At 40.7% G+C, this 15,367-nt stretch overlaps 1 protein-coding gene across 3 annotated transcripts; it reads left to right on the top strand.

Annotated features, from left to right (window-relative positions):
* The first annotated feature begins 647 nt into the window (after window positions 1-647).
* LOC144994677 (uncharacterized) lies at window positions 648-6,579 on the top strand. 3 transcript variants are annotated; one of them, XM_078953482.1, is made up of 8 exons: window positions 648-2,628; window positions 3,079-3,143; window positions 3,228-3,474; window positions 3,808-4,214; window positions 4,923-5,134; window positions 5,204-5,351; window positions 5,459-5,568; window positions 5,661-6,579. In XM_078953482.1, the coding sequence occupies exons 4-8, from the start codon at window positions 4,049-4,051 to the stop codon at window positions 5,970-5,972; spliced, it is 948 nt and encodes a 315-aa protein (XP_078809608.1). In that variant the 5' UTR covers window positions 648-2,628; window positions 3,079-3,143; window positions 3,228-3,474; window positions 3,808-4,048; the 3' UTR covers window positions 5,973-6,579. The 3 variants fall into 3 exon arrangements, with proteins under 3 accessions (XP_078809608.1, XP_078809606.1, XP_078809605.1); XM_078953480.1 differs by having other exon boundaries at window positions 3,225-3,474; XM_078953479.1 differs by having other exon boundaries at window positions 3,079-3,474.
* The last annotated feature ends 8,788 nt before the right edge of the window (window positions 6,580-15,367 follow it).

The raw sequence follows: 15,367 nt of genomic DNA, 5'->3' as shown, positions 1-15,367 counted from the left end.
AAATGTTTTTTTATTAAAAACAGTGCAAACAATTAATCAATCAAACTTTATTTATAAAGCAAAATTAATTAATCAAATCAATCAATTAAACTTTATTTATAAAGCAACATTAATTAATCAAATCAATCAATTAAGCTTTATTTATATAGCACTTTTTCATATAAAAGTATAACACAAAGTGCTTGACATTAAAACACACAACCCCCCACTTCTTTGACACCTCCAACCCCCCTAATATAATATACTATATTATGTTAGCATAATACCACTACATGAACTGTAACCTTGAGTCCAGACACTTTAACATAAACAATGACTTTTCATAAAACTACAATTAATCTAAAAAATATACAATACACCATTTGTTCTTTTCCTATTAAGCCCACAAATTCACTTTAAAAATCTGGGTATAAATACCTGAGATAGATGGCATTGCTCTTTCATACCAATAGCAAAAGCAGCAGCACATCTGGCAAGATCCACTGAAGCATTTTCAGCCCTAAAAGAAGACATCTCATATGAATTGACATCTTAACAAAAGAATAACAATAATTTATTTAAAATAGTAAAACAATACATTGGAAGATTAAGTAAGTATGTATCTTAGATCACTCTAACATAAATAGGTCCATACGGGATGGCTTAAATCCACTCGCAAGTTTAACGTAGTGTTATGTTATATTATGTTATTATTCCCAGACATTTACGTGCAGCCAGGATGCCGATTGCTGCGTTTCTCGCATGGTCCTGGATTTTGTGTCCACAAGGCTAATGTTGTGTTAGCCTGTGTTAGCCTGTCCTAAGCCTTCTTCCAGCTCCGTTCTTCCACAGGAAAAGCACTGACCACACGGATTAAATAAAACGATGAGCGAACAAGCGCTTCATAATATTCATAATATTAATAAAGAGCAAGTTTGGAAGATCGTCTCGTATATTACCGAGCTGCTGCATAAATGTCTGTGGCAGCGGTTTGTTTACAACGGGACGCATCTCATCTTCTTCCGGGATTTTTTTTAACACTACTGCGCATGCCCAAATGATTTATTTCCGACCGAAAGTCTGACCCATGGGAACGTTTGTTCTAATCGGAAAGAGGTTTTCTGTGCCCATGATGTGCACGGGTGAATTTTAACCCGACCATTGATCCCATCAAGATATTTTGCCCATGTAACTGCGGCTATTGTCTGGTGCTTATGGCGTCACTGCTGCGATAGACGTTTGTGATTTTTTCCCCAATAAATTTTATTGCACATTTTTAGATTTACAAGACGGACTGGCGGGGTTATTAAACGAAATCAATGCGACTGTGTTCACTCTTGTTTTCTGTCCACCAATGACAAGTGAACAGCGAAAAGTTCCGTGTGAAGTAAAAAACTTTTTTAGTTTAACGTTTGTAAAAAAAAAAAAAACTGTTGTTAATGAGTGTTGCCACTGTAAGGATTAGTTATTACTATTGACATAACACATTTATCATAACTTATCAGCTAAAATGTAATCATTTTTCTTTTACATTTCAATAGCATAGTGTAATACATAACGTACCTGATTGCTGGTTAGATCATCTGCTGGCCCCAAACTCGGAACATCTTGTAGATCCTGTTGATCTCGCTCCTGATTCAACACAGCAGCAGGACCAGGAGGGGTGTCATCTTGAGCTTCGATCGGATATATTTCCATTTGTCTTGTGTCGGTTGTGCATTCAGCAAAAAGGGCTACACCAAAGTTTTCATGTCCTAATGCAGTGCCTGTTCTCGATGTCAACCAACCTCTTGGAGGGTTCCCAGATGAAAAATAATGCGAATGTGTACGTTTAAGATGGTAATAAAATGAGTTAAAAACGCGGTATTCCTCGGTGCAACCATCTACTCCACAAATGAGGTGGAAATCAGGAGAACGACTATGTGTAGTGTTAATATGGCTTAAAAGGGACTTTAAGGTTAAACCGACAAAAACAAAGCAAACCAAACACCCCCAGCAAGCCATTATATGACACGAAAACTAACTATGTCGAGAAAGATAAAACACAAAATTATACTGTTCGCTGAAATCCACAGATGACGCAATCATAATTCTGCCGCGCTTGGCTTGGGCAATACCAACTCAAGATTTTGTGCAAAGATCTATTTTAAATTAAAACTTATAAAATCCTACAACGAACATATCAAGAAAATTAAACAAGATGGTTTTTATATTAACTAAGGGTGAAGTAGAATAGTTGATCTTTTAAAATATGTATTTTTAAATGTATTTTGATATTTTCTTTAATGGAAAATTCCGGCGGGCACAAGCGACAATGGGAAAGTTCATTATGACCAGTTGAAGGGGGATTAATATCTTTAAAAGACTCGCTTCGGCTGAGATGGTAAAGCAAACACTTCATATGCAGTTTTATAAAGTTTTTTATTTTCATGATGATGGCATTATGAAGTTTAACACAATAATAATGAATTGTATATATTGCGTTTTTGGGACACCCTCTGAGTATTTTCATATTCTGACCGACCCAGCGCCATCTTGCCACATTTGCAGCATACGCCTGGTGACTAGGAGGACGAGGACAACGAGGAAGAACGGGAAAAGCAATAAAACTAGGAATATAATATTAGACGGACCAGATAAACGAAGGAGGTAAGCCATATTGGTGTATATGACCTGAAATGAACCACCAAGACACCCTACGCGGCTGGTAGAGATTAGGACGGGTTTAAAGTCTAGCAGGCTAATGTAGCAACAAGCTAGCGCTAGCTTACCAACTGCGTCATGTTTTTGTACATGCGTTATACATCATAAATACACTGTTTCCAGATTGGGTAGGTTCCCGCCCAGATTGGCCAGTGTTAAATCATTATTTGTTTATTAAAATTGTTTTCAGGCGGGTTTAAAGTCGGTTTAGCGGTTGTTGCTTCTATATTGAAGAAGCTAATTAAAATAATAAGCTGTGACGTGCGGCCAGACTAAAATGAAACACTTTTTTGTCTATTAATGTTATGTTAAACAACATTCATATGTATGAATTTTTAAAAGTTTTTTTTATATCTGAAATCGCTGCATTTTGTTTCCTTTTCAATCAGTGCAAAGGCTGCGTGGTGAAGGAGGATCGAAACCTCCCGTTTTGTGGTTATTACTAAAGTTCAACAGGACTTGTAAGGAGGATTACCATTCATAAAGAGTTTTTTTTTATTTTTTTTACTGAAATGAGGTCATTTGATTTTTAATTTGTTTAGCAGGTAAGGAAGCTATGGAGAAACTGGATGATGTGACCGTGTCTACTTTGAAAGGCAAGTTTTGGTGTAGAAAATCTTGCGATTTTTCTGTTAACATATCGCTTTAAAAAAAAATTTTCTTTCTTTAACAGCTGCAAGCATCGGTGAGAGTGAGCTTTTGACGTTGAGTCGGGATGATCTGAGAGACCTTTTCCCTGGCCCCGAGCATTTCTTGAGGAGAAAACGATTGTGGAGATTGATTAATCCTGATGTAAGTATTTGGTAAAACTTTAGAGTCTAAAGTTAAGACAATGGGTGTCATACTCCAGGCTTTAAAGACAAAAGATCTGCCTACCTGGTCAGGTGTGTCCAACCATTTAGAAGCGAGAATGGGAATAAAGGAACAACATTTGTAGGGTTTAAAGACCCTCATACTGGTTTGTTTTCTACCAATCTCCCCTTCTGTGCTTCTAATTGGCCTAACACACCTTGCCCAAGTGATCAGTAGAAAGTAGAACTAAGACATTTTGAAAACACATCTGTCCAAAGAATTGAGATGTCGGTTGGTGAGGAACACTATAATAAGTATGGTTTCTCTTTTGAGAGCAAGTGAACAGGGTCAGGAAATGCGTTACCCTTCCAAATGGGAAGTTACTGCAATGGCAAAAAGAGTAGTGGAGTACTATCCAATGCTGCAGGACAAAGACAGCAGCACCAAACATGCAAGTTATTTTTAATTAACTGATGTTCTCTAATTATTGTTATTATTTTTAGTATTTAACATTGTAAACATTTACTTTTTTTAGGGGAGCATCAACAGCTACTTGCATAAAAGGCTGCAAAATATGAGATCACCTTTGAAAAAGCAGGGTCCAACACCTGAGAGAGGGCGCCCAAAGAGAAAACTCTTTTACTTGAGTTCAAGTGAGAAAGAAGATGATGAAGCAAATTCCACTGCATCCACTGTGATTTTATCAACTTCTAGCAGTTCTGACAACCCACCTTTGTCAAGTAAGAAATTGCAACTCACCTGGGTTATTTCATATTTAAAGATGTTTTTTGTTTGGTTAGCTATATTTCATTCAGTTTTAATCACACATTCTAGATTGTATTTTAGATTTCTTAAAGAGCCTATACCATTCAAATCATCGATGTAAGCTTTAAAGTATATCAAAATGTTAATTCCCAATCTCACTATTACAATCCTCAAGCAGTATTTTGATCCATTTATGCCTTTCTGACTATTACTCCAAAATCCTGCTCTCTGAGTACCAGTCCCTCCCAACCCAAGAAAACAAGCTGGTCCTTATGAGCTGATGTAAAGAAGCGCCTTCCAGGAAGTCTCCTGCCAGCACTGCCCCCAGGCTAACACAACCATCCACTTTCTCTGCTAATGGTCATCAGCAAAATAATTTTACTTTAAATGCCATTTATCTTCCAATTGTGTCCTGCCTCCCATAAATGTCGGGTCTAGGTGTTTGTAACTTTATATGGCAGGCTCCTTTTAAGGTGTGTGTGCATATTTGTAGTTGAACTGATCTACTTAAGTAAACTAAAGTATTGCACAATTTTTTTGAGGAAAAACAAGACTGTCATGTATTATGATCTTAATATTTGAAGGAAAACTCGCTGTTAATAAAAGTTATGACTAATACATTTTTGATTTTGTGAGTTACTTTTGTTAAAAGAAACTAAAACACAATTTATGATCTCTTCTAGTGAACAACGATAGTCTGCAAGTACAAGCAAGGCACTATAAAACTCTACAAGACCTATCCAAAAAGCAGAAGCCCAACCAAGAGGACGTATCCCAGTTGTTGGATCTGGAGTTTCAGGCCAGACGGGCTTACATAGATTCTGGGACCGTAAGAGAGGATAACAGAGCTTCGCTCATCTTGGACGCTTATCCATGCTTTAAAGAACTACATCATGTAAGTATTAAGTAAAAAGTATAAAGTAAAATTTTGTATATATATTTTTTCACTACTTTGTCATTGCAGGTGCTTGGAGAAATGCGCAGAATCCTTGATCCACACAATGATAAATTCATCGAAGAAGTTAAAATGAGATGGGAGGATTTCTGCGCCACGGCCATTTTCTATGGAATATGGAAGAAGGTGATAAAGCCACCTATCAACAGAGATAAAAGTAAGCTTATGCATTTTTGATAGTTAAATGTGTGAATGCTTCTGCAGAAAACCTTTAAAAACTTAATAAAAAATTAATAAATTAATTAAAACTTAATTGTGTTTCAGTGCAAGCCCACATTGTTCTGGTGAAGGCTCTTCCCATCCTCTTTCCTTCACTGGCTCCTCCAACAAAGAAACTGGGGTGTGCCAGTGAAGCTCTATTGCATGTTCTAGAGGTAAATTCTTATTTATTTTTTAACCTAAGCATATAAGAAAGTAATTACTACATTGGAGATACTAAACAAAAAATATTTTGTCTGCTTTGTAGCCAACAGAAGATCCTAATGTCTATATCCAGAGGAGGGGCCTGTCAACGCCAGTCCTAGTGTTCGATGGCAGCAGATGCATCGTAGCTGTTGGTTTGATGCCAGTTACAACATTCGAAAAAGAAAAGCTTCACGAGGGCGTCATTTTCTTATTGGCATATTACTACACTCTACATCTAACCTACCCAAAATGTGTGGCCACCCTACTGTCACTCATTCAGACAGAAATCCTTCGGGATACCATTCATGAGCGGGACACCACCACACCATACAGAAGAGCATTAGCAGAGTGGAAAGAATTTGTTGGAAGATAAAGATTTTGCAGTTTGGTGTTCAGGTCTGTTGTTTAGACATGCATTCTAATTTTTCATCTTATTGCTATTGGTTTGATGCCAGTTAAAAAAAGAAGTTCATGGGTCTTATTTTCTTAATGGCATAATATTATACTCTTAATCAAAATGTATAGCCACTCTACTGAGTGATTTTGTTTTCATTATTTTATTTATTATTGAAACAAGTAAAAACTCTTTTGCAACATCTTATTTCAGGATTTATTTTCTCAATTTTAGTGGACAATAAATTTTAATCAAGCTCCTATATACTAGTTTTTAGTTTTTTTGTCTTAAATCATTGCTCAAAATAAGGGTTTTTGCTTAGTTTTAAGATTTAACTTATTTACCTAGGTCTAGACATTTTTTCTTAAATCAAGACATCTTGTCAAGTAAAATTTACTAGCTGCACTGGCAGATAATTTCACTTGTTTCTAGTGAATTTCTACTAGAAACAAGTACTTTTTTTCTAGAATTAAGATGGTGGTTTTTTGCAGTGATGATTTCATCTCCTTATCCATCGCATCTATCCACTTTCTTGAGTTTGATTAAATCACAGCCTCTCTGAAAGTTCATATCATATTTGAATCCATCTTATAACAGTAACCAATGTTGATCTGTGCCTGGTCACTCTCTACCCCATAAAACTCTGGTCTTCTCCTCTTTCAACTCAGGGTATCTGAAGAAAGTGATTCTACCTTGACCTCAACTGACTATGCATTTACCTGATTTGGGCTTAACCTAGTTTCTGCAATGTCTCACTGCTTGGCAAATGGCGTACACTCATATAATGCTTTCTACCTTCTTTAAAGCCCCAAAGCGCTTTACAGTCACAGTTCTATTCACACACTGATGGCGGCTACGCTGCCAAACACTGGCGCCAACCTTCCACCAGAGGCAAGGTGGGGTTCAGTGTCTTGCCCAAAGACACTTCAACACATGAGCGGGCAAGGTGGGAATCAATCCTGCAACTTCCAATCAGTGGTTGACCGCCCTTCCACCGCACCACGGCCGCACGGCTTGTTTGGATCAAGTCAGGTTGTATTATGTTGTATTATGTCATCAGACACATAGTCAGTCTCACATCTCTTAAAATTAGACGTGGCTCTTACCAGTCTGTTTCATCACTTTCTTACTGTCAGGATAGTGGATCATATAGGCTAGACTGTTCTTATCATACCTAACAAAAATGCCTTTGCCAGGTCTTGAATCTAATTTCTTCGTGTCCTGTCTATAAGCATGACACACAGTACCAAAAGTCTGCATCCTGGACTCACTGAATGTCCTTCCTGTCACATAAAGTAAAGTGTCTTCCTAATGCGGTTGTTGTAACACCTATTCCTCATCATTGCTGCTGTCTGGGCTGCATACGGCTATAGCTCCTTCCACCTTCCTCTTACAGCCATATATTAGGGCGAGGAGGGGGGGGGGTGTCAACCAGCGATGCGCTTAGGGTGGGTTTTGACTGCACCTCAGACATGTAAAATCCTTGGTGGAGGGTTGCTTGGATGTCACTGCCAGCAAGCAGGAGATGTCTTCTATGCGCTCCTCTATGGCCCCTATCTTGCTCTCTCCCAACTTCCTGCTGGGTGGAAGGGTGATTGGCTGGAGCATGGGACGGGTCTCCCTGGCTCGTGCTTGTGGTTGGGGAGCTCCCGGGTTGTGGTGGGCTGCTTGTCTGGGGCTGGGGGCTGTCTCGCGGTCGGGACACATGCTGGGCCTCTGGCAGTGGGGAGGACTATCCTCCTGGCTGGGCTGGGGCCTGCACTCTCTGGGCTCCAATGCCTCCCTGCTCTTTGGCGTTGGGAGCTGTGTGGCGGTCCTGCTAGCCCTGGTCTGGGTGTCTGGCTGGACCGCCATTGAGGCGGATACTCTCTATCTGTTATGCGTGGCTGGTGTCGCGGGTCCTGGCTATGTCTTGGTGTGGTCTTGGTGTGAGGACAGCCGAGCACTCTCCATCTTTCTGCATTCCATTATCCACGTCAGCAGAACATAAACACCCACCTGAACACAGGTGTCAGCTCACCTTTGCACAAATAGTATGTGTGACAGAAATGCTTTACATGTGTTGGTTGGTATACTTTCTTATATACCCTTTTTTCCAATGATACCAGTTTTCTGTAAGTCTTCACAAGGTTTTCACATACTGTTGCTGACAAGGTTTTCTCAAACTGTTGCTGACATTTTGGCCCATTCCTCCATGCAGATCAGCAGCGATGTTTTCGTGCTTTCGCTGCGCAACACAAACTTTTAACTCTTTCTATGGGGCTGAGATCCGGAGACTGGCTAGACCACTCCTACACCTTGAAATACTTCTTATGAGGTCACTTCATTGTTACCCGGGCAGTGTGTTTGGGATAGTTGTCATGCTGAATGACCTAGCCACCATCCTCTATGCCATTGCTAATGGAAGGAGGTTTTCACTCAAAATCTGATGATACATGGCCCCATTTAGTCTTTCCTTTACACAGATCAGTCATGTTTAAACTAGCATAAATTTAAGCCTGAACTCTGGCTGAAATCCGCCTGAACTTGCTTACTCTGGGTATGTCGGTTCCAAAAGACCAGATATGAGGTAGCGTAATTACGCCCGACTTGGTAAGCCTGGGTTAATGCACGTGCACAGCAAGTACATAAAGACATTCTCAATAGATCACCGATTCCTGGAGTCACCATGGAAACGCGTGGAGAAAGAAAAAAGAAAGCGGGACACTTGAGACGGAAGTGAGACGGAGTCTGAGATTTTAATGACGGCGGATAAAGATTATAAGTCCATCAAAAAAGTAACACGGCTGCATTATCAAAAAAAAGAAAAATAATAAAAAATAAATATATATATATATATATATATATATATATATATATATATATATATATATATATATATATATATAAACTCAAATAAATTTCTTCTATCAGTAACAAATAATTTAGTTACATTTATTCAACCTAATTTCTTACGTCTATAAAACTCAATAATTGTTTATACAACTCAAATTTACGTATTTATCTAACTAAATGTCACATTACTCCATTAATCTTTTTTCAATCTTAATTACTTATATTTCTTGAACTCTCACATGTCTAAGTTTGAGCCGGCAGATATGCTCATTTTTATAACAATAAAAACGACAGACAAAAATGCATGGAGTGCACAAATTCATTAAAGAATTTTCCATCATTGTCATTACAAATCATACTTGTAGGGGTGCTATATAAATTCATCATCCTCTCCTTCACTCTCACTCATGGTGCAGAGACGTAACCATAGTAGGACAAAATAACTCAGCAAAACACAGTAAAATAGCTATACAACTAAACACATTCTGTCAAAAACCCACACTTGAACCCAAATCCGTCCAGATAGGCATGATATCCCAGAATCCCTTGCGGTGCCGATCTAACGGCAGCACCAAAGTTACACCTACTTAATTGAACTAATTTGAATGAAAGCAAAATAACTGTCTGAATACTACTTGTTATTTTTAAGGTGACCTAAAAAAATGATTTATCTTAACTGAAGCAAATAATTAAGTTAGATCAAAGTAAAAAAGTTTATTTTTCCAACATCCATATATGGTCTTATCACCCTCTCATGTTGGACAAAGTATTATCTGAACTTCTTCATCCACTAAATCCTCTTCAAATGGACACGCCATGCTGCTTCACCTCTCTGTAAACAAACTAACCTTCAACTAAACCTGCTCCAGACCAGGTTATGTTCAGAGCATGAGTTGCCATGGTAACTTGACCTACCCTGAAACATACCTCCATTTCTTGAACCGAAAGCTGAGGTTATCAACTTCCTTAGCCTCAAATTTATCATGGGAGCTAGCATAACCTGCTTTCTGGAATACCCCCCTGGTCCCTTTACTGATAAACAGTCCAAAAGCATGATCTTTCCACCTCTAGGCTTGACAGTAGGTGTGATGTTTTTTGGATGCGACTCAACACGACGAATAGAGTTCTTACCATAGACATGAACCCAGACATATAAACATCATTGCAGATGCTTTTGTAGAACTTTGTTAAATAAATAAATCCGATCTCTAAATATCCTCAATGTCTTCCATGCATTGTAATGAGGTGTACACAGACAGAAATTTGAATGTATGTATAAGTTTGGTGCATTTGTGTAATGGAAACACATTAACTGTAAAAAGGCAATGCTGAATCACTCTAACTTGGTTCAGGAGAATTGTACAAGCTGCTGAGAGAGAACTATTCAAACGTTTGAATTGGCGAATGGTAAATTTGCATTTGTTAATCTTTATTCTTATTTTTAAAGTATGTCACTCCTGGTTCCTTTGCATTGAGCCCGAGAGACACAGGAATCTTTTTTTTACGCTTTAAAAAGAATTGCAAAATAAGAGGGAAAAGGCCTTCACAGACAACGTGACAACGTCCCCAGTCTGTCAATCCAATGCCTCAGACGTTCAATATCAGACCCGCATGCTTTTACTGACGAATCTGATTGCGATAAAGAAAAAATATATCTTTTTAAAAATTAGGATTAGAAAGACGATGTTAAGAAGAAGGTATTAGAGCAAGAATGGTCATTCTGACAAATAAAACGACTGAGCAATAACTGTCTATTTCTCAATAGAAGTCAAAGGGATTTTGGCTTCTTGAAACCAGCGGGTACTTCCTGTTTGGAAACACATAAAGGAGGGGTTGAGCTGTCCATTGTTTTTACAGTCTATGGTTTTTACCAAAAAGTTCTATTGTGGTTTCATCTGACCATAGGAGATTCTCCAATCATCTTCTGGGTCATCCAAATGCTCTCTAGCAAACGTTAGACAGGCCTGCACATGCACTGACAGGGGAAATGGAGGGAGAAAATCAGTGGTCATGTATGTCTTCAATTTCCTAATAATTGCTCCCACAGTTGATTTCTTCACACCAAGCGGCTTACCTAATGCATATTCAGTCTTCCCAGCCTGGTGCAGGTCAACAATTTTGTTTTTGTGTCCTTAGACAGCTCTTTGGTCTTGGCCATAGTGGAGTTTTCAGTGTGACTGTTTGAGGTCCTGGACAGGTTTCTTTTCTATACATAACCAGTTCAAACAGGTGCGATTAATTCAGGTAACGATAGGAGGACAGAGGATCCTCTTACAGAAGAAGTTGCAGGTCTGTGAGAGCCAGGAATCTTGCTTGTTTGTATGTAACCAAACACTTGATTGATTTTTGTTTGAGTGACTTTCTGATTTTTTTAATACTCATTTTGTCTCTCATACTTTTTTGTCTCACGCTATATGTTAGTGGATTATTGTTGGTTAAAACTGTAAAACCTGAACCATACAAATAAACACTAAACTTACCAGGATGAAAAATAAAGCTTGTCTGTGGGAGTTCTGTTCACTTTTGAGAAGCCCACTTCTAGCAAAGGCAACTGTTCAGACTCTCCCCTCTTGTTCTTGATAGAGTGCTGAAATCCATCACGACTGGCATTAGTGTGCAGTATGTATGGCAGTAGGGGATTGGTAAAGTCTTATTCAGGCGCAGAAGTGAGTTTTTGGACAAAAGTTTGGAATGCAGTCTCACAGTCCATTTCTCTGCAAAAAGCTGGTTGGGACTATGGGGCAGTTGAGGCTTTATTTGTCTGTAAATCTTGCCTCTTTTCCTTAGGGGTAGTACCCTGCAGTGAGGCGGTTCAGTGGCTTGACTATCTTAGAGAAACCTTCACCAAATCGATGACAGTATCAAGCAAAGCCTAAAAAAACATTTTAGCTCTTTCAAGTTATGTGGGCAACTTCTTCGGACTAAGATCTCATCTGGATCTGTATGAACTCCTTGGGCATCAACAATGTGCCCAAGATCCTTAACAGATGTTTTGAAAAAATGCACTTTTCTGGGGACAAATTCAACCCCCCCTCCTTGAACTGCCACCTTAATGTGGTAGAAGGGTTGGAGTGCCCAAATGATCTCAGGAGCTATGCTCTCTAGGGCTTGGGTCTCCCAGGGCTGACAGATGAGCCAGACAAAGAGTGAATGCTGGCAAACCATTCTGCACCTCAGGAGGGGAAAGACATTTTTTGCAGGCACCATTTTCAGTGCAGGTGGGGGGCTGTTGACTTTGACTGGGAACATTGTAGGGTGGTGGTAGAAATTTTTCAAGGATCTCCTCAATCCTGCTAACACGCCTTCTCTTGAGGAAGCAGAAGCTCAGAACTTTGGGGTCGGGCAGGTAGTCGACGAGCTCCTTGGTGACAAGACACCAGAAATAGATTAGGTCCACACTGACTGCCCATGGCAGTCGGGAACTGCTCCAATGGACTGGCAGGGTACTGGAGAGGTGAGTCTGTCCAATAGTCAAACCTCAGATCTAGAAACAGCCTTCCGTCCTGATTTTGGAACAGTTGACCAGCTTCATACCCTCTTTAGGGGGCTCGAGGGTTTGTGGGAGTTTGCTCATTCAGTCCATTGGTGTATTGTGGATTTGGAGAATGTGTTTGACTGCATCCCCCGCAGTGTCCTGTGGAGGGTGCTCTGAGAGTGTGGGGTCTGGGGGAGACTTACTGAGAGTTGTTTGGTCTCTTTATGATTGGGGCAGGAGTTTGTTTTGCATAGCCGACAGTAAAGCAGACCAGTTCCTGGTACATGTTTGACTCCGGGAGAAAGGTAGCTTGCCCTTACTGGGTGGGTGGAGTGCTTCTGCCCCATGTGGAGGAGTTTAAAGGGTTGATTGGGGGCTTAATTCACCAAATGGTTCAAGAGCGCAGCTGTGTCTGCAGCTCACCGCTCCCCCAAGGGATGGGTCAAATGCGGAGAACAAATTTTGCACACCTAGGTGTGTGACAGATAGTGGGACTTTAACTTTACATATCTTGGGGTCTGGTTCATGTGTAAGAGAGAAATGGAGGGTGAGATCAACCGGTGGATTGGAGCGGCATCCACCGTTTTGTGGTTGCTGTATCAGTCCGTTGTGGTGAAGAGAGACCTGAGCCAGAAAGCAAAACTTTCCACTTACTGGTCGATCTTCATTCCAATACTCACCTATGACCACCAAATTGGTAGTTTGGGTAATAAACATGAATCATAAAGAAAATAAAGTCATTGAATTTAACAGGTAAAGGCTAAACTAAACTAAACTAAACAGACTAAACAAAACTGGGCATCCCTGCCCTTAGACCTCCCTTCTCGGTAAGGAAAAACTCCAAAAAAAAAAAACAGATTCCGGAAAAAAAAGGAGAAACCTCAGTGATGTCCACACAATGGAAGGATCCTCCCCCAGAACGGACAGGTGATGTACCAGAACTTTTAGAGAGAAATAGCTTCTCTAACTCTACAACTATGTGTTCAATTAGTCCAGCAGAGTCCAGCAGATGGGGTTTATCTAGAGGATTTGGCTGAAGGGTGGGAGCGCGACACAAGCAAGAGGTAGAGTCCACAACCAAGTGTAGGAGCAGTAGTACACGGGAGGTACACGGTCAGGTAAAGAAGCACAGACGAGCCAGAGGTAAGGTCCACAGCCAGGTACAGGAGCACGGAATCTGGAATTCAATGTATGAATCACACTGCAGAAATGAATGATAGATAATTTATCAAGAATAGAGCAGAGAAGGAGAGAAGTACATGAGAGTAGAGGACAGAACCCCAGTGCACCATACTTTCCCCAGCTTCTGGTTAGGGTTAAGCTTAGGGTTCATGTCAGGGGTAGCCTTTAAAAAAAAGGGGGCGGGTTCTCATTAGTCTGTGGGTAGGGTCGTGGATAGATTGTAGTGCAGGCGTGATCTGGAGGTCCCTTAAAAATATTTGTGTGGTTTAAATGGGATCAGATTATCCCTTGAAGTGTGTGTGGTGCAAGGGTCAGGTCGTAGAGGGGTTGAGATGCCCGAGCGACCCAGTCCCAGACGAGCAGAAAAGATGGATGGATGGTTGGATGGCAATTTCAATCCATACTCCTTGAGGTGGTTTAGTTTGTTCATTAGTCTGGTCTCATGCTCTTCTGATGTCTCTGAGAAAACAATAAAGTCATCCAAAAAGACAAGCGCTTCATTGAGGTGGAGATCGTCTACACACCACTCCACTTGGGGTTGAAAAGTACTTGGGGCGTTATTGACACCTTGTGAAATTTTACTCGTAGAAGGCAAGTGCATAAAAATGGCTCTAAGTTTATCTTCTTAACCCATCTCAACCTGTTAGTTTCATGACTTAGAACAATATGGCTACTGGACGCGACTCAACAGAGGTTGCAGGGAGCACGTGATGCTGTAGTATCGCGAGAGCCGACGAGAGGAGTGTGGTGAGTTTACTTGGCGGCGCGTAAGTTGTGAACAAACATTTTTGATTTATTTAATTACACCGCCATATTTAAATAATCCAGAAAGTTTAAAAAATAAAAATCTGAAAAAGTTTGTCAAGCATTTGCCAGCCTGGATGACCTGGAGGACCTGGAGGATCTGGAGAATTACATCGACGAGTGTTTCAATACCTGCCTCATGAAGAAATCCAACACCGCCACTCCGTCCACCAAACGCAACCGTCCCGAAGACTCCCCCGGGGCTGCCTCCTCCCCAGGCAGCAACATGAGTGATATCCTGGATTCAATTGATAAAAGGCTCTCCAGCCTTGATTGCCGTTTAAATCTGCTGGAGATCCTCCATAAGGAATTCCAAGGTCTGCGAGAGTCTCTGGAGTTCAGCCAACAGCAGGTGCAGGAGCTCGCAGCGGAGAACCAGGCCCTCAGAGAGACCGTCAAGACCTTGGGCCACGACACCGCCCGTCTCTCTGAGGAAAACCGATCCATCAAGGAAACCCTCTTGGATCTTCAGGCGAGGAGCATGAGGGACAATCTAGTGTTCGCAGGGATTCCAGAAGAGGCAGGAGAAGTCCCGGAGAACATTGTTAAGTCCTTCATGGAGGTCCATCTGAAACTCCCCAAGGAAGAAGTCCAGAAGATCTCCTTCCACAGGGTTCACCGGCTCGGAGGAAAAAGGCCGGACAATCAGCGTCCCCGTCCTATTGTTGCTAAATTTGAACATTATTAACAAAAGATGCAGGTAAAAAGCAGAGGGCGAGAGCTGAAAGACACGCATTACAGCGTGAATGACCAGTTTCCAGGCGAGATCCTCCGCCGGCGGAAAATCCTCTTCCCGCTGAGGAGGAAGCACCTGTCTGCTGGAGCTCGTGCGGTGGTTGCCGTTGATAAACTTTTTGTGAATGGCAAGCTGTTCCGGGACCCCGAGGTAACACCCTGGCTGTGCTGAAGGCTTTCAGAGGCGCACTGACATCTGCGCTGCCCAGAAGAAACCCGCAAACTTATTTAACTAGGAAATAATCGGATCATCAATAATCCACACCTCTCAGGAAAAGTGTTTTTTCTTTCTCTCACATTCATGTTTCTGTTGTTGTTTCGTTGTTTTTGTTTTTTGTTCTTT

Source organism: Oryzias latipes, chromosome 10 (genome assembly GCF_053564925.1).
Source record: "Oryzias latipes strain Hd-rR chromosome 10, Olatipes_Hd-rR_3.1".
NCBI lineage: Eukaryota > Metazoa > Chordata > Actinopteri > Beloniformes > Adrianichthyidae > Oryzias > Oryzias latipes.
Note: the sequence above shows the minus strand (reverse complement) of the source record. Positions and strands in the feature narration are given on the sequence as shown.

What these genes read in the sequence shown, in the direction of transcription:
- LOC144994677 (XM_078953482.1), top strand. Translation starts at nt 4,049, where the DNA reads ATGAGATCACCTTTGAAAAAGCAGGGTCCAACACCTGAGAGAGGGCGC. An exon ending in TGACAACCCACCTTTGTCAA is followed by an intron (nt 4,215 to 4,922) that starts GTAAGAAATTGC and finishes GATCTCTTCTAG; the next exon opens with TGAACAACGATAGTCTGCAA. An exon ending in CTCTATTGCATGTTCTAGAG is followed by an intron (nt 5,569 to 5,660) that starts GTAAATTCTTAT and finishes TCTGCTTTGTAG; the next exon opens with CCAACAGAAGATCCTAATGT.